The sequence below is a fragment of the Sorex araneus genome, chromosome 1 (genome assembly GCF_027595985.1).
Source record: "Sorex araneus isolate mSorAra2 chromosome 1, mSorAra2.pri, whole genome shotgun sequence".
In the NCBI taxonomy this organism is placed as follows: domain Eukaryota; kingdom Metazoa; phylum Chordata; class Mammalia; order Eulipotyphla; family Soricidae; genus Sorex; species Sorex araneus.
Window position 1 is genome coordinate 228,662,882 of NC_073302.1, and position 24,943 is coordinate 228,687,824.

Consider the following 24,943-nt stretch of genomic DNA (forward strand, 5'->3'; position numbering starts at 1 on the left):
ATGATTTTATTCCTTAGTAGTAGTGTTTTACCAAAGAATATGAGGGCTAAATATTATTTTTTTCTTTTGCTATAGGTAAAACTTTAGTTAAGAAGATGACACAAAAGGTAAATGAAATGTGCAAAATGTTTTTTTTGTTTGTTTCTCTTTTTAAAGCTACAAAATGGATTTTTATAAAACTAAACTGATGGATTTTATTATATCTGTTTAAAGGAGCTTGATGATATACTGGCTGGAATCCAAAGAGCTAATCATGGGTCCTCCTTTTTCAGAGACCTTGGTGATAAAGGTAATTTTTGACTTGTTAACCTTTTAACTTGTGTTTTATTTTACCAGAATTTATTAACTTACAAGGTTTATATCTGTAGACTATGAAATATAAAACAGAATTTAAATGGAGAATGACTTATTTTGGTTTTTTCTTTTTTCTTTTATTTTTATAAAGTTTTTCATAATAATTTATTGCATTCAATATTTCAAAACCAATCCCACCACCATTACACCTTCCCAACACTATTATTTTGAATTTTACCACCACCAGCCAAGCCTGCTTCAAAGACAGATGCTAGATAATTTATTTCGTATTGCTTACGAATGATTCATTAATAAAGAGTATGAATATTCATTCTGAATAATCCACTAATAATGATCCAAAGGTTTCCTTAGAGAACAGTGTGTGAAAGTTGTTGTATCTCACCTTGGAGCCATTAAACCCTGTATAAGAGATCACTAACATGCTGTTACAGGTTGAATCTTGTGTGCTAACATATATATTTATACACACACACACACACACACACACACACACACACACGTTTGTTTTTTCTTTTTCAATCAAGATCGGTTGCTTTCTACTTTACACTCCCTCAAATGTGGTGTGCTACCCTTGATATATCAGTGGCATACAGTATGGGATGTAGATCCAGGAATTCACAAATTTTAAATAGGGTGCTAAAACTGGAGTTAAATATTTAACTAGATGCTAATTTGGGGTTCCAAAGGCATTTCTGCAGCATGTTGCTCTCTTCTGAGATTTATTTGTGAGTCTCTGGATCATGGCTATTACTGAGCTTATGTGGTGCTCAGAGGCAGTTCACCTGACTGCCAGGTAGCTGGAAGCAAAGTGAGATGCGGGTGGAGACCCATGAGAATGACGTATTTTGATAGATGATATTAAATCAGAAACCATTATATAAGAAAGATCTTTTTTTCCCAAACTCTTTGAGAAGCTAAAAAATACTAAAACATCATTTTTAATAAAAGCTTAAAAATAAAATGAAAGCAAGGGCTAATGAGTACCTAAAGTAATAAGAGAAGATTCACAGAACTTCTGGAGGAACATCGGCATCTAATGGAGTGGAGACTGAAGAAGTGCCTGTAGAAGAAAGCAGCAGAGTGATCAGGGAAACTGAGAATACCAAGAAGGTAACGTCACATAAGCCAAAGGGAGGCCATATTTTGGAAAGAAGGAGTTATTTCTTTCCAAATCAAGTAAATCCAAAGATTTTCATTTAAAATCAAGTAAGTTAAGGAACTCAGTAAGCAGAGGACAAAATACGCATTAGTTTTCACAACGTGTTGATATTCTGACACTTTAGCAAGTACCTTTTCAGCAGTGGGTAGAGATATGAAACCACATTGTAGGAAATTGAGAAGTGAGCTGGGAGATGAGAAAAGTAAATGCACACCAAAAAGTAAGAGTGAATAAAGAGAATTAGAAGGTGTACACAAATGGCCTCTGAGAAATTACATGAAATTAGGGAATGTTTCTGTAGGGTTTTGGAAGCTTTGGGGTTTTTTTTGTTGTATTTATGTTTTTTAGCCATTATGAAATTACAAAGTTTTTTGTAATTAGATTTCAGACGTACAGTTTTACTGATCCCTTCACCAGTGTCCACTTCCTTCGACCACCCCCACCCCATGTACCTCCCTCCATGGGAGTGTTGGTTTACTTTGAGTGAAATACTTGCTGATGAAATGAAACAATGGAAAATGTAAGAGAAATAAAAAAGAAATGGGGCACAATACTGGGAAATATGAGCAAAGGGATTGTCTTCAGAACACAGATCATCATTCCAGAGGGTGGATAGCTTTTACATTGGAACAATAGAAGGAACAGATGGCTATTTTGTGCAGGTATTTACAAATTTAGTGCCAAGAAGTTAAGGCAAGTTTGGGGGATTAACTGTGATTTTTTTTCTTAGTTTGTTTTTTTAATTTTATTTTTAAGTTGTTCACAGTGATTTATTACATTAAATATTCCAACACCAATCTTACCACCATTACACCTTCCCACCACCACTGTTTCTAATTTTACCACCACCACCCAAGTAACTGATTTTCTTTCACTACCGTATTGTCTCACTTATTAGAGATTAGGTGTCCATATGTGTGGGTTCATTTCTAAAAATAATTAAGAATAAATGTAGGATGACATTACTTTGTCCTCTCCCCCTTTGCCACAAGTAGCTTGTCCTGGTTTTCCCCGGAGTTTAGGCTTACCCCAGTCTCACCCTTCAAGGTGTTCCCAAATCTCTCCCATCCCTTTGTTTAGCTATAATCACTACTCTATGCTCTCTTCCCCAAAACAGTTAATCCGCAGCTTTCCTTAATCTGACTCTGCTAATTTGTAAGGTCAGACCTTCCTAGGATACTGAATTTATATTATATAAGTTAATATTGCCTTTCTCCTCTTCTTGTGCCTTTTGAATAATTTACTTTAAAGCAATGTCCTTTTTGTATGGACACGAGAAGACAATATTATGCTTTTATAACTTGGGATTTAATTGGCCTCGAATATTATTCCCTCCTGGGCATCTGCTTTCTCCACTTAAGCCTCAGTTGCCATCGGTTCCTAGCACCCCAAAAGCAGGGTCCTGACGTGGGACAGGACGGCTCCAGGGCAAGCAGTGAGTTATGTGCTACCCTGGCATCGAGATGGGCCTGGCCGAAGTGCCTAATTCTTGGTTTTTTTGGGTTTTTTTTTTTGTTGTTGTTGTTGTTGTTGTTGTTGTTTTTGCTTTTTGGGTCACACCCAGCGATGCTCAGGGGTTACTCCTGGCTTTGCACTCAGGAATTACTCCTGGCGGTGCTTGGAGGACCATATGGGATGCCAGGGATCGAACCCCGGTCGGCCACGTGCAAGGCAAACGCCTTACCCGCTGTGCTATCACTCCGGCCCCGAAGTGCCTAATTCTTAACTATAAGTTAAGAACTTGATCATAGACAAACACTGTCATGATCCAAAAGTAATGATGAGACTAGGACCCTGCTAGGGATAGGAAAGACTGATCTGGCCTGAGCACTGTAGTCTGAGATTGAGATGGCCCCAGGAGAGCAATTCTATAAGCTTTAATGCATCTCTTATTGTGTCCATACAAAATAACTAATATTATGAATTCTTATGTTTGCTGGCTGAGGAGAAGAGAAACATACTCATGGGACTCCGCCCTTGGGTGGATCCTCCTGCTGAAAGAATTAAGTCCTAGGAGAACCATCCCCTAAGGGAAAGAAACTTTACCCTATTGATTGTGACCACACCTAGGTGTACACCCCAACCCCCTCATGCTGGGGAGATTTAACTAGGCTGTAAGAGTGGGTTGGGGGGCCAGATCCATAGATCCAGAGAGAGATCCAGAGCCAGGAGAGAAGCGGAGAGAGAATGAAATAAACTGATCGAGCAACCAGTTTGGCCTTCTTCCGTCGCCTGCCCTTGACCGACAGCACACACAGCGGTTCCGGGGCACCGACCAAACACGGGCGGTGAGACAGAGCCGCCTGGAGAGCCCGTGAGTACGCGCGCCCCGTCAGCGAGCCTTAGTTTTTTACAGCAAACCTAAGAAAGGAGATGAAAGATCCAAACACTGAAAACTATGAGGCTTTACTGAAAGAAATTTTTTAAAAAGCAAAGGTCTGTAAGATGGCACAGTGGTTTAAAGACTTGTACAGCCCAGGATCTTCATATTCTGAGGGAACCTTGAGAGCCCCATTGACTGGAAATCCCTTGTAAGGGAAGAAAGAAAAACAAGATATGCCAAATGACCATCTTAATTAAAGCAGTCTATGGATTCAATATAATTCTTATCAAAAATTCCAATGAAAAAAATTCAAGACAGTAGAACAGATGATTCTAAAACATGAATGGAACCATAAAAGACTTTAGAGCACTAAAACAATTCTGAGAGAAAGGGAGCTTCACAGTTTTAGGGAAGAGTTTGAGTAGATGCGTTCTTTGGAAGCTCCATAGGATTCAGCTAGAAGTCATCTGATCTGAGTTGAATATTCTGTCACACACTCCCAAATATATGACCACTTAATCTTTGACAATGGAGCAAGAAATGTGAAGTGGAACAAGGAAAGCTTCTTCAACAAGTGGTGCTGGGAAAACTGGGTAGCTACCTGCAAAAAAATGAACTCTGACCTCTGTGTAGTGCCAGGCACAAAAGTCAGATCAAAGTGGATTAAAGACCTCAATGTCAGACCTGAAACCATAAGGTACATAGAGGAAAATGTAGGCAGAACCCTCCATGACATTGAAGCTAAAACCATCTTTAAGGATGAAACACCACTGACCAAGCAAGTTGAAACAAACATAAAGAAATGGGACTATATTAAACTAAGCAGCTTTTACACTTCAAAAGAAACAGTGACCAAAATACAGAAAGAGCCCACAGAATGGGAAAGAATATTTACCCAATACCCATCTGATAAAGGATTAATATCCAGGATATACAAGACACTAGTAGAATTATATAAGAAAAAAACCTCCAACCCCATCAAAAAATGGGAAGAAATGAACAGAAGCTTCCTCAAAAAAAGAAATACAAATGGCCAAAAGGCACATGAAAAAATGCTCCACATCGCTAGTCATCAGGGAGATGCAAATCAAAACAACAATGAGATATCATTTCACACCACAGAGACTGGCACACATTCAAAAGAACAAAAGCAACTGGTGCTGGAGTGGATGTGGGGGGAAAGGGATGCTCTTTCACTATTGGTGGGAATGCTGACTGGTCCAGCCTTTTTGAAAAACAATATGGACAATCCTTCAAAAACTAGAAATTGAGCTTCCATATGACCCCAGAATACCACTTCTGGGAATATGTCCTGAGGGTGCAAAAAAGCACAGTAGAAATGACATCTGTACCTATATGTTCATTGTAGTACAATAGCCAAAATCTGGAAACAACGCAAGTGCCCAAGAACAGACAACTGGATCACTGTGTCACTGTCATCCTGTTGCTCATCAATTTGCTCAAGCGGGCACCAGTAACGTCTCCATTTTGAGACTTGTTTGTTATTGTTTTTTGGCATACTGAATACTCCACAGTTGGGGCTGGACTGAGCTATCAGGGCGAGCCCATGTATACTGTACCGTACTTACAGACAGGAACATAGGGACCCATGAAAATGGGCGAGATTTCTCGTGTGTCCTGACTGGTTTGGATGAAGCTGAACATTTTCCCCCTTCAAGCTGCCTTCAGAAAAATAATTTCAGTATATTGAAAAGAGCAGCTTTCCTTCTCTCACAGAAGCCTGGCTGGTCTTTGACATGCAGATCTCCGGTGCTAGCCAGGCATGTCTATTTCTTTTTGGTCTACCCTCGGCTTCACATACTCTAACTTCAAACTGTGTTACAGAGCAATTGTAGTCAAGCAGTACTATTTCAAAACAAACACAGACACACAGATAATGGAATACAGAGCCCAGAAATGAAGTCTGTTGGTGTTTCATTGATGTGGGGTTTCAGCTTGTGATGATAATAAAGTTCTGATAATGGTTGTACAACAAGATGAATGTCCTTAATAGCACTGAAGTGTGCATTTTCATGGCACTAAAATTACAGTGTTTAATACTGTAAATTTTATCACAGTAAAAAAAATGTGACTTAAGTCATGGCACCAAATGTAATGCAGGCCTTCTTTAAATATTAATTTGAGAAAGCAGAGATAGCTCAGTGCTTTGCATGCATGAATCACAGTTTTAATCACTGGCACAGTACAGAACTAAGAATAGTCCCTGGGTACTCCCAAGTATGGCCCCCAAAATTAAATAAATACTTCAAATTAAAAGTTTGCTTCTGAAACATGGAAGTTTGTAACACTGATTTGGATACAAGATTTGATGTTATTAGAAATACTGGTAATTTTTTTAGATTTCATGAACATTTTTAAGGGGTAGAAATCATCCTTTCAGAGATAAAGTCTGAATTTTCTACTATAAATGATATTCTATATAGGATTTGTTTCAGAATAATTCAGAGGGAATTTGGGTATTGAGTGAATGAGTTATAGATAAATGAGATCCGCCACTTATTTGATTTTTTTAAAGCTCATATATATAAATGTGTATGTATATATGTGTGTGTGTATGTAATTTTGGTTTCCTAGGGTGTGAGGTGTGGTTGGCACTTATACACAGCTTGTAATACAGAGGTATTGTAGCTACATAAAACCTGATGGTGGCAGAGGCCTTGTCATATAGTACAGCAGGCAGGGCACTTGCCTTGCATTTGGCCATCCCAGATTCAGTGCCCAGCACCCAGTATGGTCCTCTGAGCACTGCCATGAGTGATTCCTGAACATAAAGCTCTGCATACCATCAAGTTTGACTCCAAAGCAAAAACAAAAAACTTAATAGTATCCACTTAAACAATTAAAGAAATTATTTATTGAATGGACATAGAGCCAGGTTAAGCCCCTCTTAAGTCTACAAATTTGCCAGTACCCATCAGCATCAGAGAGGGAGGAGAAAAGAGAGAACTCTCAGCATCTCCTTCCAATGGTGGCATCTTACCCAAATATTTCCAATTTTAGTATATGTGCAGCCTAAGCAAGCACACTTATTCAAATCTTGTATCCAAGAATGAAACGAGGTGGTTTTTCAAAGGAAAAGGGAAATTTGATTATTTCACTTTAATGTTAAAATTTGACCTTTGATGTCTTCAAATCTCTGTTCTACTGAGTTGATGATTTACGTCACTTCAGAAATCATAAATAGTAAAATTTGAGTAGAATTTCCATAAGGTGACATGCAAATAAAACCTATAGTGGATACCAGTTATTTGTAAGCCAGTATTCATTAGTGATAACCTAATGAAGCTTAGTATTTTAAAATTATTGTTGCTGTACTTCAAGAATGTTATAAAAGTTTTCCACTGTATCAAAAAGTGGTCTAAAGTAGAACTCTGTGTGTGTTTAATTCGTGAAAAATCACATAAATTATATAAGTGACTTCTAAGCCATTTAAAACTTGTTTTCTGATGTTTCTACTTATCTCTTTCAGGGATAATTTCATATACTGAGTATCTTTTTCTGCTTACAATCCTCACTAGTAAGTATCCCATATTTCTCAGTGATGTTGTAAAGTCTTTATATACCAAAGCAGGGTTTTGGAAGTTTGGTATTTAAGCCTGTATTATTAAAAATATTGTTGAGACCTTAGTTTCTCTATTAGTCTCTTATTTTTTTTTCTTGCAGTGTGACTCCATATAACTTTGTATTCTTGATAAGACTCGTTGAAGAATCCAAGTTAGCCTTCACTATTTAGAAACTCTCCTCTGGGGCTGGAGAGATAGCACTGGGGTTACGGTGCTTGCTTTACATACTGCTGACCCTGTTAATCCCTAGCACCATATATGAGCCTCAAGCACTTCCAGGAGTGGGCCAAAAGGACGAAAAAGAAAGTTTTTTAATTAAAAAAAGAAAGCCCTCTTCTTACCAGTACTCGTCAGGCTGTCATGAATGTCAAAGAAAATTTGAAAAACTTTCAGAGAAAACTAAAGAAACTACCATTAATTGTGACATAGTTTGTTATACTTGTTCATAGATAGAAAAACGAGGAGGGAGCATAAAATTAGATAATATAGTGTAGTTAATAATTTATAGCAATATTATTCTCTTAGTCTTTATCATGGTTGTGGTCTTATGTTAACATTAGAGGGAGCTAGGTCACACTTAAGAACTTGGTATATTATCTTTTCAGCATTTCTGTAAGTTTAAAATTATTTAACAGCTTGGGAAAGCACCTGCTTGATAGACCTGAAGTCTTCTGTTCGATATCTGGTGCCACCCACATACCCCAAGCAAGTCCTGCCTGGCCCTCTGCTGGGAGGACATCTGGAGCCACAACCGAGTGTGATGCCACTCCGAAGGAACACTGAAGATTGTGGGCACCAAAGCCAAGTGTTTGTACAGCTTTTGTCATTTGCAACAACAGCAAAGAGAAGGAAAGAGGAATTTTATTTAAATAAGTAAAATTAGAAGAATGTTTCAAAAGCCTTCTCTGAGAAAGGAGACTAAAGAACACTAATCAATATGAAAAATTGATTGTTACTATTCATATTATTACTGTTACTATTATTATTACTATTATAGATTATTACTATTCATATTAATACTAATTGATATGAAAAATTAGTATCATAGGGTACTATCAGAATATAGGAAAGTGGAGCTGCAATGATAACACATCAGGGAAAGCTCATGCAGCCCACCTGGGTTCAATCCCTAACATCCCATACCATCTCCCCAAGCACCATCAGGAGTGCACCCTGAGTCCAGAGCCAGAGGTAAACACTGAGCACTAGACATGGCCCAAAAACCAAAGAGAAAAGGATAGTAGTTGAAGTATCTGTCACTGTCACTGTCATCCCGTTGTTCATTGATTTGCTCGAGCAGGCACCAATAACATCTCCATTGTGAGACTAGTTGTTGCTGTTTTGGGCATATCAAATATGAATACACCTCAGGTAGCGTATTCCTACCTGAGTTTGACGGATTTGAGGGTTTGACAGAGGAATCAAACCCAGGTCGACTGCAGGTAGGGCAGCCTTGCACACAGCTGACCCAGGTTCAATTCCTCCACCCCTCTCAGAGAGCCCGGCAAGCTACTGAGAGTATCCCGTCCGCACGGCAGAGCCCAGCAAGCTCCCCGTGGCATATTCGATATGCCAAAAACAGTAACAAGTCTCACAATGGAGACGTTACTGGTGTCCGCTCGAGTAAATCCATGAACAACGGGATGACAGTGCTACGGAGAAATAATTATATCTTCCTCAGAAAATTATATCATCCAACGAGATTCTTTTTTTTTTCTCCCTCAGCTTAAACATTTACTCATATAGTTTCTGATGGCTGTTTCAAATTTAAAGATATTTATGTCTGGAAATAACTTGCATTTCATAAACAATTGTTTATTTCTACTTGATTATAGAACCCCATTCTGGTTTTCATGTTGCTTTTAAAATGCTGGATGCAGATGGTGATGAGATGGTTGAGAAAAAGGAATTTTTTAAGGTAAGTAAATTCTGATTATATTATTTATGTGAAGCATCTGGAAGCTTGTGTGACTTACAATTCCATTAAAAATGAAAATTATATCCTCTGCTTATATATGAGTTATCAGGAAATCAAAATATTAAACTTTTATAAAATAACCTTAAGAAAATCATTAAAGAACAAGTTATTATATTTTTTTATTATATTTTTTAAAAAGTGAGTTTAACCATTATGTCGGAGGCTGGGGGAGTCCTGAGGTTCATTCTGATGACTTACAGCCAGGCAGGCTTGCACTTCCATGTGAGCCTGAGGGTGTGGTGCTGCTCAGGGCCTGCAGTGCTGAGGGTGACTGGGCCACCCCAGCAGTTCTGGAGCCTTGCAGTTTTCAGAGAACCGTGTGTTGCCATAGATCAAACCAGGGTTGGCCACATACAAGGCATCCGTAACTATCTCTCCAGATCCCCAATAGCTGTATCACTGTATCACTGTCATCCGGTTGCTCATCGATTTGCTCGAGCGGGCACCAGTAACGTCTCCATTGTGAGACTTGGTACTGTTTTTAGCATATCGAATATGCCTCGGGTAACTTGCGAGGCTCTCTCTACCGTGTGGGCGGGATACTCTCAGTAGCTTGCCAGGCTCTCCAGAGGGGCGGAGGAATCGAGCCTGGGTCGGCCACATGCAAGGCAAACACCCTACCCGCTGCACTATCGCTCCAACCCCCAATAGCTACATTTTCTAAAGTTTTTATTTTTGATTTCAGCAAGTGATGATTAATACAAAGAAATCCAAAGATAATTATTCTTCCTTTTCTACCTTATAAAGAAGGAAAATATTTTAAAGCTATAATTCATCCAAATTGTCTAGAAATTTGCCAGGCCTGATATTCCAGAAGTTGAAAATATATTTAAATTACATAATTATATAATCCAAATACATAACTCTATCCAATGTGTAACTTTCCAACAAGTAACTTTCACTCCATTCCAAGAAAAGTGGTAGTAATATTTGAGAAAAAGATGAACAACACTTATGTGTGCATAAAGCATTAGCTGTGAATCTATCTAAACAATTTTTAATCTATTGGAGTACTTTGTAAATAATAAAACATGAAGAAAATAGCACATCTATCACTATAAAGTAGTTATAGAAAATTGGGCACTGGTGGAGGGATGGGTACTCGTCATTATGTGACTGGAACACAAGCATGAAAGTTTATAACTCTGTAATTGTACCCCATGGTGATCCATTAATAAAAATAAATAAATTGAATAAATAAATAAATAAATTACTGTCACTGCCATCCCATTGTTCATTGATTTGCTCAAGCAGGCATCAGTGACATCTCCATTGTGAGACGTTGTTACTGTTTTTGGCATATTGAACATGCCATGGGTAGTTTGCCAGGCTCTGCCATATGGGCAGGATACTCTCGGTAGCTTGCCAGACTCTCCGAGAAGGACAGAGGAATTGAACCTGGATAGGCCACATGCAAGGCAAATACCCTACCCGCTGTGCTAAATAAATAAATAAATCATGTTAAAAATAACAAAAAAAAATAGCTATAAGAAACTTAGCACAAAGTGGAGTCAGAAAGAGAGAGATAGACATAGAAAGATTGCACTCATCTGTGGAATATAGAATAACAGAGTAGGAGACTAACACCCAAGAATAGTAGAAATAAGTACCAGGAGGTTGACTCCATAGCTTGGGAGGAGCTGGTCTCACATTCTGGGGAGAGGGCAACTCAGAGAAGGGAACACCAAGTAATATGTGGTTGGAAGCCATGCGGGGGAAGGGTGATGTGTGCTGAATGTAGACTAGAGACTGAACACAATAGCCACTCAACATCTTTATTGCAAACCACAGCACCTAACTAGAGAGAGAGAACAAAGGGGAATACCCTGCCACAGTGACAGGGTGGGGTGGGGGGAGATGGGATTGGGGAGGGTAGGAGGGATGCTGGGTTTATTTGTGGTGGAGAATGGGCACTGGTGAAGGGATGAATTCTCGAGCTTTGTATGAGGGAAACATGAGCACAAAAATGTATAAATCTGTAACTGTACCCTCACAGTGATTCACTTATTAAAATAAATAAATAAATAAATAAATAAATAAATAAATAAATAAATAATTTTTTTTTAAAAAAAGAGAAACTTAGCACAGGAGGTATGGTGCCACCAACAGGTCAACTTGTACCTGCAGAGCGAGTGCATCAGCAGCCTGATGGTGCCTTCAGGCTTCCTGATACCCCAAAATCGCCGCTGTGCCTTTGGCCAGACCCCAACTTGGAACCAAGTTTACCAAGAAGTGAAATGGCCAAAAGTTAGGTATTGGGAGCCACATCCACAAACCACCTGCAATTCGGCTATACAACCTCATTTATTGGCCTTATTTCAGAGACCCATAAATAAATTTCAAAAGAGCTCAAAGCCACAGTTAATCTCGGACCCGCACATATCTGAACAGATGTGGGTAAATCAGAGGGGGACAGGTTGGCCTGTGCCTACCCAAGCAGAGCCCCCAGCCGCTGCTTGCTTCCACAATCCAAAATCGCCGCCATACTCCTGACCTGACTCCACCGTCTCAGGATGGACATCACCAACATAAAATCTGCTGAAAATTTGGGTATATGGGTTTTGTGACTGAAATTTCCAGGCTTTCATGGAGTTGGGATGGGCTACCTCCCCCGATTCCCAATACACATGGAAGCACTGGCAGTCAGCCCCATGAACTAACTCCAGCGCCACCCTGTAAACTATTACTGGCCTTGCTTCAGAGAACCATAAATAAATCTCAAAAGAGATCAAAAGCCAGAGAGTCCCAGAAGATACCACAGAGCTGGAGATCTTCTAGGCTCCATACCAAGCCAGTTTCACGAGGGCACCCCTGATGGAGCAGGTGCAGTCTCCCTGCCTACTCCAGATGGAATCCCAGTGACCAAGAGCTTCCACAAGCAAGGCCCAGGTATGCGGGTTCCAGGATTAAATCTCCATGCTGCATGGCGGCAGAGGTTCCGGGCTGTCCCTCCCCAGCTCCCCGCCCACTCGTTGGCCCAGCTGTCACCCCAACAATTTTGCCTCCAGATGCCATTTTAGTGCACCAACAGCCCTGGTCCAGAGACGCCCAACTGAATCCCAAAATTGATTATTGCCACACAGAAATGTCTCTGGAAAAATTCCAGAAGCGCACAGTCGCAGGACCTGTGATATTCAAAATGAGCAATGAACAATAAATGGTCTAGCATCTACCCCTGGCAGGCAGGCTTGAATGGTAATGGGAAAATTTGAGTAAAACATAATGCCCAAAAGTAGAGAGACAGTATAGGGGAAATTGCCTGCCATGAAGGCAGGATGAGGACTGGGATATGAGTGGGGGGAATATACTGGGAACATTGGTGGTGGAAAGTGTGCACTGGTGGAGGGGTGGGTGTTTGATCATTGTACAGCTGAATTGTGAACATGAAAGCTTTGTAGCTGTATCTCACAGTGATTCAATTTATTTATTTTTTTTAATTGAGTCACTGTGAGAACAGTTACAGGGCTTGTAGGATCGAGTCTCAGTTATACTATGCTCAAACACCCACCAGTGCACATGTTCCACCACCAATAACGCCAGCATACCCCCCCTCCCACTCCCCCTCTGCCTGTGTGGGAGATGATTTTCACTTTACTCTTTCCTTACTTTGATTACATTCAATTTTCAACAGGAAACTCACTATCATTATTTGAAGTTTTTCCCCCAACAGTCAGACCTGTCAGAATGGCATCATTAGATTGTATGTTTTCTGTTGTTCGTAACAAAGAGCATAAGATGTTGCACGGTCTCGAAAGCGGCCGCCCGGATTTGGAATTCTGGTATTAAGTCCAGAGGTATTTCTGCCAGCAGCCGCTGCATTCTGAGATTGGTTTCTGTGGCGCTGGGATCATGGCTGTTCAGGAGCGGAGGAGCTGTACATGGGCGACTGCTCGTGATCTCATTTGGGCAGGAGGCAGGGCCGGTTCACAGTGATTCAATTTAAAAAAATAATGTGGAGTTCATGCCCAATTCAATCAGCTTAATAATGGCTGAATAAATCGCAGTACTTTTACGTTAAGGAAAAAAAAACCTTAGCACATCTATGTGCTAATTTCAAGAAAGACTTGAACTTAGCACATAGTCCTTCAGAAACTAAAGATGAATACATAAATAATTCATTTATGACTTTTTTATGAGAAGACCTTGTCAAGTGAAGCAATTGAAGCTTTTTTATTACGGATGGAGACATACATATATTACCTATTAACTAGTAATTCTGTTCCTGTGCTTAGTAAAAATAAAAATATGTTTACCCAAAGACGTTCAGACATGCCTCACACATGAAGGAACTGGCAGAGGAACCCAGGTGTACGGGACCCAGGGCCGAGATCTCTAAGGGTGCTCAGATTGGGACTGGGCCTCTTCCACCCAGATTCCCTATTTTCCAGTAAGTAGGCAGTCACACCCAGAAACTGCCCCCTGTGCCATGTAATCCCATCAATGGCCAACATCCAGAGACTAAAAAACCAAGCTCCCCAAAGTGCAAGACTGTGATGTGGCCGTGCAACATCTAATAGCCTAATTCTCTCTGTTGGAGAACCTGACAAGGTAACAAGAGTTTATTGCCTGCATGGGAGAGCCTGGCAAGCTCCCTGTGGCGTATTCATATCCCAAATACAGTAACAGAAATATACATACCTCTCGGAGAGCCTGGCAAGCTCCTGAGAGTATACCGCCCACATGGGCAGAGCCTGGCAAGCTATCTGTGGCATATTTGATATGCCAAATATAGTAACATTTGTATTTATAGTTATATATAATATAGCATTATATATTATATGTAACATTATATTTATTTTTTTCTTCTGGACTTTATTGATCTAATAAAATTACATTAAGAATTGAAATGAATTATACATTATTGTGCTCATGTTTCCCCCATACAAAGTTCGAGAACCCATCCCTTCACCAGTGCCCATTCTCTACCACCAGTAAACCCAGCATCTCTCCCACCCTCCCCAGTCCCGTCTTCCCCCCCACCCCACACTGCCACTATGGCAGGGTATTCCCTTTTGTTCTCTCTCTCTGATTAGGTGTTGTGGTTTGCAATAAAGGTGCTGAGTGGCCATTGTGTTCAGTCTCTAGTCTACATTCGGCACGCATCACCCTTCCCCCTCATGACCTCCGACCACATTTTACTTGGTGTTCCCTTCTCTGATTTGCCCAGAATGAGAGACCAACCTCCAAGCCATGGAGTCAACCTCCTGGTACTTATTTCTACTATTCTTGGGTGTTAGTCTCCTAGTCTATTATTCTATATTCCACAGATGAGTGCAATCTTTCTATGTCTGTCTCTCTCTTTCTGACTCATTTCACTTAGCAATAACATTGTATTTATAATGATACTACAAATATAGTATCATTCCCCTGGCCCTGAAAGAGCCTCCAGTTGTTGGGAAAGACGAGTAAAGAGAAGCTGCTAAAATCTCAGGGCTGAGAGGAATAGAGATATTACTGGTGCCTGCTCAAGTAAATCGATGAACAACAGGATGATAGTGATACAGTGATACCCAAAGACCTGTATATGAATATTTATAGAAGATGCATTCGTGGGGCCGGAGCGATAGCACAGAGGGTAGGGTGTTCGCCTTGCAAGCGGCCGACCCGGGTTCGATCCCCGGCATCCCATATGGTCCCCCAAGCACCACCAGGAGTAATTCCTGAGTGCAAAGCCAGGAGTAACCCCTGAGCATCGCTGGGTATGACCCAAAAAGCAAAAAAAAAAAAAAAAAAGATGCATTCATAAAAATTGAAACAATCAAAATGTTCATCAGCAAGTCTATTCACGCCGCATAAAATAGCGTGAATTTTATGCAGTCAATTTCTTTGACTGCTCAGCAAGTCAAAGAAACAACTAACATGAATGAATCTGAGTCAAACAATATATGTATTGTCATACACACACATGCATACACATACCCTATGAATCCATTTATATGAAACTCCAGTGATGATTGGGGGACCATGTGGTCCCACATCTACCACATGCAGGCTGTGCCTAAACCTCTGAACCATCTCTGGCAGTTTCAGGGATTTATTGTGGTTTCTTTATTTCTTTGACTTTCATCATTCTGATTCTCTTAGAGTATTTTTATTCAGGTCTCTTTTGGATGGGAACCAAATTTGGGACTCTTTAATCTGGACACTTTGCTCCTCAGCTCTGGGAGCTTCTTAGCTATGATTTCTTTGACTAAGGTTCTTCATCAAAATCACCTTCCTCTTCATTAGGGACTCTGATAATTCTTTCATTTTTTCCTCTTGACCTCATCCTGTGGTTCTCTCATGTACTGTTCATTTGTTTTGAGACTTTTTTCTGGAGTTTTACTGCATCCCGTCTTGGAGCTCACTGATTTTACTCAGCTGTTGTTACTCTGCTGCCAATGCCTTATATTGAACTTTTTATTTCACCTACCGTGCTCTTCAGTTCTATTACTTCTAGATTGTAGTTTACTCATTTCTGACCTCATGCTTCTCCATTTCTTGTACCATTTGTTTCTTTGAGTTCCTTAAACATTCTCACACAGTATCTCTTAAAGTCTTTATCTTGGGTTGCAGAGCTGGTTCGTAGTGGTCCCATCTTGCAGTCTCCTGTCTTCCCTCGTTAAACTTAGTGTGGTTCTTCCCTGCTTCCCCATTACATCTGTTCCAGTCATGATCATTTACCACCACCATCCCCACAAGCACTCTCTGAGGGATTCATCTAAAGGTCCATCTGGGGGGCTGGAATAATAGCACAGAAGGTAGGGTGTTTGCCTTGCACACAGCCAACCCGGGTTCAATTCCCAGCATCCCATATGGTCCCCCAAGCACTGCCAGTAGTAATTCCTGAGTGCATAAACCAGGAGTAACCCCTGTGCAATGCCAGGTGTGACCCAAAAAACAAAAAATTAAATTAAATTAAATTTAAAAATAAAGGATCCATCTGGGTGCTGCTTTCTTCCTTCCCTGCCTGAACATCCTAAACAATTTTATTGTTTCTGTCTACTTGTTTGGAGCTTCCTGTGAAGGTTCCAGGGCATTTACAATGGCCCTGCTTCTTCTCCAGCTATAATTGTAAAGTTCTGTGATTTCTTTCTACCGTGGCTATTTTTGCGTGTTTTTTGAGGGGAAAGGTGATTGGAAGTAGGATTAAGTTATGAATAGCTCAATGTGGTTGGGGCAGCCATGCCACTCAGAGTCTGTGGGTTCAGTGCAGGAGTCCCATATGTGTCCATGTGAGGTACGAAAGAGGAAAGACTCAGCCAGCCACATTAGCAGCAGCTCAATTCTGGGGAAGCTGAGAGATGATCCTTTTGTTCTTTGGGTGGAATGGGGTGGCATCAGTGGGCCAGGGCCTTCCCAAAGCCTTCAGACACTCCTGTGGACCCTGGCAAAGGAGGTCTGTGCCCCTGGGTGCCTAGAGTCCACGAGGAGACAAGCTGCTCTCTGAGGGAAGGGCAAGAGACCAGTGCAGCTTCTTTAAACAAGAGATTAATAGCAGTTTTAGTTACTAGTAGAAATTTGTCTTAAGTGGTTATTTTATTTCATAATGCCTTGATACCATTCTCCAAGTAATGCTGCGTTATTACTTTATCATGCTAAATATACCTATGGAATAATTAGTAAATAAACACAAATCCTAAAGTATAATAATTTTTCTTCAATTTGGCATAAGAGTTGTTTTTAGTTTGTTGGTGGGGGCGCTATTCATACCCACTGATGCTTAGGGGTTACTCCTAGTTCTGCACTCAGGAATTACTCCTGGAGGTACTCGGGAACCATATGAGGTGCAAGGGATCAAACTTAGGTCATTCATGTTCAAGCCAGCCACCCTAACCGCTGAACAGTTTCTCCAGCCCCAAGGTATAATATTTTTGTTTCCGAATTTGAGCTATTATGGTCCTGAAAGCAAAATTAAATTGACTTTATACGCTTACCTTCATTTTCAGCCTGAAATTAAAAATAAAGATTAATACTCAATGCTACATGTTGGTTAGTTTCTCCTGTCATTTAAGGGAGCTCTTTTAGCTTCTTGTTTTAACCATTTCAAACTTTAAGCACTGTGATTTGCAAAGTTGTTTATAATAGTCATTTCAAGTATTTAACATTCCAATAGGCTACCAGAAATTTTCTGAATATAGTCAATTTTTTTAATATTCTGTGCTTTTAAGACAAGTGTGTATACGTATAATATATGTAATGTATGTATGTATGTTATACACATTTGCACATATGTATTATAAACTGATATATTTATACATATATGTATACATATATTATACATATATATTTTAAACTGAAGCACGGAAGAGCCTGGCAAGCTCCCCATGGCATATTCGATATGCCAAATTCAGTAACAATAATAGGTCTCATTCCTCTGACCCTGAAGAGCCTTCAGTCATTGGGAAAGATGAGTAAGGAAAGGCTGCTAAAAATCTCAGAGCTGGGATGAATGGAGATATTACTGGTGCCTGCTCAAGCAAATCTATGAACAACGGGATAAGTGATACATGACAGTGAATACGAATTTAAATAGTAACTTACTACTCTACTGTCATGAATCAGTTCCATGTAAAACTGTTTTTGAAAATGTATTATAGACTAGAAGACCTTTTACCATAGAGAATACCTGAGTATTCGTGCCTTTTCATATGGTTATTATTATAGAGCTCAGTGTACAGCTCTATATTCTTTCAAGTGTGCTAGAACCTTCTATACCCCTTTCCTGAATCCAATTTGAAATGTCTGAGATCATAAGCTTTATCTGGCACTAAGCACTCAGTAGACTGAAGTATAAATCTCTGTTCAAAATTCTACACCATACTGAAATACTAGTATTGTAATAATAGTTAGTGCCTTGAAATTTTTATTTCAGTGAATTGCACCTGTTTATTTTTTGTTTTGTTATTTTGACTCTTTGACAATAAGACTGTGGATCATATAACAATTATATTAAATTTCCTATAATAAAAAAGACAATAACAAATATATTCTCCACAAAAGCTTAGAGAAAGAGGACACAAATTACCGATATTAGGAATGAGAAAGAGATGTTGCCACAAATAATATCAGCAAGAGAAGCATTGAATATTGTCAGCACGTGATTATCATCTGACTGGAAAATTGATAACTCAGATGAATAAGACAAATGCCTTAAAAAACAAAATTAAGAAGAGATGGGATAGAAGTCTGAATTGCCCCTTGTCAAAGAAATTGAATATTTTACCAGAAACTTTACCAAAGAAAAACACCCAGGTCCAGATGGTTTAACTGGCAAATTACAGTAAGCATTTAAGAAAGGAACAATTTCGTATTTGTACAAACTCAAAAATTATAAGAAAATGAACATTTTCCTTACTATTAGACTAGCATGTGCCTAATGTAAAATTTAGTACAGACCCAATAAGAAAAGTAGATTATAGACCAATTTTCCTCATGAACAAAGAACAAAAACACCTACTAAGAAGAACAAAATACATAAAATCCTTTATAAAACAATATGCCATAACCACAAGTGAAATTTATCAAAGACATGGTCACGAAGTCAGGGTCACAAATCAGTGCAATCCCTCGTATTCTCAATGAAAAGGTGCAATTAACATGAACAGACCAATAGATTCAATCAAAGCAGTTAATGAGATAAGCACTATCCTAAAAATTAACAGTGGATTGGAAAGAACTTCAGTCATATAAAGGGTATTTACAAATTTTTAATAGCACCATGCCCTTAAAAAAATCACGATCACGAAATCTCATTGATCATCAAGTTGCTTGAGCGGTCTCAGTGACCTCTACATTCGTCCTATCCCTGAGATTTTAGAAGCCTCTCTCTTCTTGGCCTTCCCAACGATGACACATTGAAGGCTCTTCCAGGGTCAGGCGAATGAGATTCAGCTGGTCACTGGCTTTGGCATATGGATACACCATGGGAAGCTTGCAAGGCTGTCCCATGTGGGTGGGAAGCTCTCAGTAGCTTGCTAGTTTCTCCCAGAGGGAAAGGTAGGTTATAAGATATTGCGTGGCGCGCACTTCTGGGAGCTTGCTTTTAAGTCTCTGGATGTTGGCTGTTCATGGGATTACACACACCTGGGTTCCTCTGCCGGTACCTTCATGCGTGAGGCTTGTCGAACATGTGGAGAGGGGCCTTGAGCATGGCTGTGGCTAGGTTCCGGTGGTCTTCAGCCGCTGCTCGGGTCGGGAGGGAAGCTGGAGCCCATCCCCTCCGAGGGGCCCAGGGGAAGACAGCCAGGCATGCAGGCATTTCTTTGAATGCCCTTAAAGAAATAATGACCACATTTCCCTTAAATCAAAACAAGGGTGTAGGGAGCTTGGTGGTCAGTCAGAGCATGTGCTGGGGTCCTACTCGGAATCTCAGGCACTGCCTAGCTTGGCCCTGGACTGCCCAGCATTGCTGGATGTGGCTCTCTATCATCGCTACAGGCCCAAGCTACTTCGTACCCTCTGGCCTGAACACTGAACCACCATCCGGTCTATCAGGCCAAGTGTGTTAGGAGTTCCAGGGCCCCAGAGAACTCCTCGGGAAGCAGCATGTATTTGTCCAAGAGAAATATTAAAACACATGTTCACATAACACAGAAGAGCCTGGTAAGCTCCCCGTGGCATATTTGATATGCCAAATGCAGTAACAGTAACAGGTCTCATTCCGCTGACCCTGAAAGAGCCTCCATTCATTGGGAAAGATGAGTAAGGAGAGGCTGCTAAAATCTCAGGGCTGGGATGAATGGAAACATTACTGGCGCCTGCTCGAATAAATCAATGAACAATGGGATGACAGTTCACATAAAAAGGTTGTACAGGAAAGCTTGTGATATTGATATCTTCTGGACAACATAGTGCATATAATTAATTTTATAGTGTTGTGTGCTTATATACTTGTTAAGGGTATGTCTCTGCTAAGTATTCTTATTACTGAAAAATATTAGGGCCAGGGAGAGAAAACAAAGACTTGAGCACATATATGGAATGTGTCAGACCCCAAGTTCAGCATTCAGCACCACGCCTCCTACTGCACCAAAGGTGTGGTCCTAATGACCTGGGGAGGTCTCAAAAAATAAATCAGAGAACACAAAATTTTGAGGTGATTGATACGTTTACTACATGGATTATGGTCATGTATGTCCAAGTTCATCGAAAAAAAATATATATGAAATCATGTGTACATTTTTTTATATTTTATATGCACCTCAGTAAAGCTAGGAAAAAAGAAAGGAATTATGGTAATTTGATTCATAATAGCTGGAGAGAGTGCACTGACCCATCAATAGGTGACTAAATGAATATTCATTCAGTAGGATGTCAGTTATAAAAATGACAGACTATTAATACAGAAAGAAGCCTTACCTAAGTGTCAAAGCCGTCATGTTGAGAGAGAAAAGGAAGGTGCAGGAATGTGTACTATTTCATATCACTTATTTGTATTTCTAAGCCTAGTGAAACTAATTAGATTGGAGGAAAAAAATCAGAACTCTAATTCTACTTCCCTCGGGATACTGAGCAAAAGCATTGATTAGAAGGATCACCAAAAAAAAAAAATCTAAGAAAATGAAAATGTTCCACCAGCGTCCCGCTGTTCCAAGTACATAATAATTTATTCCCTTGTATCCCATTCCCACGCCACCAGGTCCGTGTCAGCTTAATGGACATCATACTATGGTTAACGCCACACCGCGTTTCTTCCCGAGAAAGAAGGATATTTCTTCTCAGCCAGCGTGGGGATATGGCTTAGTTCAGTCTATAGAGATGGCTACCATTTTGATTGCCTTCAATATTTCAGCAAAAGACTTACTATTCTTGTTAGGATTTCCCACCGAAGTCCGACCAGTTACAAAGGAACCATTTCATATTGGTTATGATTAAATGACATTAGGTCGCGTGGCCATGGCAGCGGCCTCGCAGCTTTGAATTTCTGTATAAAGTCCAGGGAAAGTACAGCCAGAAATTACATGTCACTACAAACTTTAACCCTATTATGGTCCCCCCAAAGTCCAACCCGTTACAAAGGAACCGTTTCATATTGCTGATGATTAGATGACATTAGGCTGCTGCGGCCGTGCGGTTTTGTGTTTCTATATAAAGTCCAGGGAAAATTCTGCCTAAAATTCTATCGCTACAATCTTTTACCCTTCAACAAAAAACTTAGTACTATTGTTTGGAGTTTACCCCCACGGTAAGCCCTGCTAAAAAAGAACATTTACACGTTGCTGGCAATCAAGAGATATTAGGTATTAGCCTAAGAGATACTAGATATTAGCCGCGCGGTTTTGGATTTCTATATGAAGTTCAGGGAAAATTCTTTTGGTAATTGCATCACTCGCTGGCGGCGCCTGGGCCAGTAGCTCCGAGCACACAGTTTGGAGGCATTTTGGGGGCGCCGCTCGTGTCCAAAGTGGTTCAGTTGCCTCCGGGGTCGATCTCGCGTGGCGGCACAAAGCTTATAATAAAATTTTTAGGGTAAAATGCAATAAACAAAGAAATGTTTGTATTGAATTGAATATTTTATTTGGTTTTCAACTCAAAAGATAAAATACAAATAGAAAACTATTCAACTTTTTTTTCTGGGTGAAAGAGGCTGAAGCAATAGCACAGCAGGTAGGGCGTTTGCCTTGCAGTCGGCCAACCCAGGTTTGATTCATCTGCCCTTTTCAGAGAGCCCGGCAAGCTACCAAGAGTATCTCACCCACACAGCAGAGCCTGGCAAGCCACCCATGCATATTCAATATGCCAAAAATAGTAACAAGTCTTGAAGTAGAGACGTTACTGGTGCCCGCTCAAGCAAATCAATGAGCAATGGGATGACATTGATACAGTGATGTATGAAAGATTGTATTGAAAAGTCTGAGGGTTTACAGAACTAGAATCCACTGCTTAGAACAAACAATAGAATCACCTAAATTATAATTTGGAATTGAATTAGAATAGCCTAGAAAAATATGTGGAAAGTTTAACTGCTAATTTATTTGAATCCATAGTTGAAGGTTTTGTCTACATTTAATTCTTTTTAAACCTTGTCTTTTTTTTTTTTAATTTGCTTTCCATTTGAGGATTGGTACAAATTAGTCTAAAAGGTAGGTAGGTTTTTCACTGTGCTTGGTATCAGGTACAAATTTATGATTAGTTGAAAATGTGTGTTTGTATTCTTCTATGGCTTTATAAATCCATAAAGGGGAAAGAGAGAACATTCATATGATAAAAATAACTTTTTAGGTGGTATGTACTTTAAAATGTGGCTTTGGGGGCCGGAGTGATAGTACAGTGTTTACCTTGCATGTGGTCAACTAGGGTTTGTTCCCCAGCATCCCATATGTTCCCCCAAGCACCACCAGGAGTGATTTCTGAATGTGGAGCCAGGATTCACCCTTGAGCATCGCCAGATGTGACCCAAAAAGCAAAAAATTAATTAAATTTTAAAAATAAAATGTGTGTCTAAATTCTCGTTGATATAATGTGTTGTAAGCTAAAATTCTCTTGAGAAGAATAAGGATTATCATGAAGTTTTTAAAAAGTGATTCCTCTAGGTTATAATATATTCAGCAAAATAGATTTCTTAGGAGAAAATCTAACCCTAATAATCCTAACATTAATACTTGTATATTTATTTCCATGATCCGGTAAAAAAAAATCAGTCACTATCATCCCGTTGCTCATCGATTTACTCGAGTGGGCACCAGTAATGTCTCTATCATGAGACTTGTTACTATATTTGACATATCGAATACGCCTTGGGTAGCTTGCCAGGCTCTGCTGTGCAGGCGAGATACTCTCGGTAGCTTGCCGGGCTCTCCAAGAGGGGCAGAGGAATCAAACCTGGGTCAGCCGCGTACAAGGCAAATGCCCTACCCACTGCACTATCACTCCAGTCCAGTAAAAAAAATATTAGAAATTAGAGGGGGAAATTGATATTTAAGAAATAGTGTATGTATATATTTTAATAAACATTTAGCACATTTTTCCTTGTTCTGTAAAATCAAATAGACACAGATTTAGATTTACATTTGCAATCTTTTTTAGCTGCAGAAGATCTTAAGTAAGCAAGATGACATAAAGACAAGAACTGAACTGGAATGTGAGGTAAATGCAAATAAACCATTATTTCCTAACATTGTATTAACAGTGGCTGATATTATGTGTGTTAAAATAAGTGTTTCCAAGCCTCTTTAACAAATGGTGCTGGCACAACTGGACAACCACATGCAAAAAAATGGGTTTAGACCTTGACCTGACACCATGCACAAAAGTCAGATCAAAATGGATTAAAGACCTCAACATTAGACCACAAACCATAAGGTACATTGAAGACAAGGTCGGCGAAACCCTCCACGATATTGAAGATAAAGGTATCTTCAAAGGCGACACGGAACTAAGCAATCTAGTAAAAACAGAGATCAACAAATGGGACTACATTAAGCTAAAAAGCTTCTGCACCGCAAGAGATACAGTGACCAGAATCCAAAGACTATCCACAGAATGGGAAAGGATATTTACACAATACCCATCAGATAAGGGGTTGATATCAATGGTATATAAAGCACTGGTTGAGCTCTACAAGAAGAAAACATCCAACCCCATCAAAAAATGGGGCAAAGAAATGAACAGAAACTTTACCAAGGAAGAAATACGAATGGCCAAAAGGCACATGAAAAAGTGCTCTACATCACTAATCATCAGAGAGATGCAGATCAAAACAACCATGAGATACCACCTCACACCACAGAGACTAGCACACATCCAAAAGAACAAAAGCAACCGCTGTTGGAGAGGATGTGGGGAGAAAGGGACCCTTCTTCACTGCTGGTGGGAATGCCGACTGGTTCAGCCCTTCTGGAAAACAATTTGGACGACTCTCAAAAAATTAGATATTGAATTCCCATTTGACCCAGCAATACCACTGCTGGGAATATATCCCAGAGAGGCAAAAAAGTACAATCAAAACAACATCTGCACATGTATGTTCATCGCAGCACTGTTTACAATAGCCAGAATCTGGAAAAAACCCGAATGCCCCAGAACGGATGACTGGTTGAGGAAACTTTGGTACATCTATACAATGGAATACTATGCAGCTGTTAGAAAAAAGGAGGTCAAGAATTTTGTAGTTAAGTGGATGGGCATGAAAAGTTTCATGCTGAGTGAAATGAGTCAGAAAGAGAGAGACAGACATAGAAAGATTGCACTCATCTATGGTATATAGAATAACAGAGTGGGAGACTAACACCCAAGAACTGTAGAAATAAGTACCAGGAGGTTGACTCCATGGCTTCGAGGCTGGCCTCACGTTCTGGGGAAAGGTCAACTCAGAGAAGCGATCACCAACTACATTGTAGTCGAAGGCCATGTGGGGGAAGGGAGTTGCGGGCTGAATGAGGGCTAGAGACTGAGCACAGCGGCCACTCAACACCTTTATTGCAAACCACAACAGCTAATTAGAGAGAGAGAACAGAAGGGAATGCCTTGCCACAGTGGCAGGGTGGGGTGGGGGGGAGATGGGATTGGGGAGGGTGGGAGGGACACTGGGTTTACGGGTAAAAAAAAAAAAAAAAAAGAAAAAAAAGAAAAAAAAAAGTGTTTCCAAAAAGTTGGGAAATTAT

At 40.0% G+C, this 24,943-nt stretch overlaps 1 protein-coding gene across 1 annotated transcript in view; it reads left to right on the forward strand.

Moving 5' to 3' along the window:
• MICU2 (mitochondrial calcium uptake 2) overlaps nucleotides 1–24,943 on the forward strand; it is a 108,148-nt gene that overhangs the window by 72,966 nt on the left and 10,239 nt on the right. The window contains exons 3-7 of the mRNA XM_055140506.1: nucleotides 76–107; nucleotides 214–289; nucleotides 7,288–7,335; nucleotides 9,217–9,299; nucleotides 23,367–23,426. Of these exons, the coding sequence (XP_054996481.1) occupies nucleotides 76–107; nucleotides 214–289; nucleotides 7,288–7,335; nucleotides 9,217–9,299; nucleotides 23,367–23,426 (299 nt within the window). The remainder of the gene's footprint in view (nucleotides 1–75; nucleotides 108–213; nucleotides 290–7,287; nucleotides 7,336–9,216; nucleotides 9,300–23,366; nucleotides 23,427–24,943) is intronic.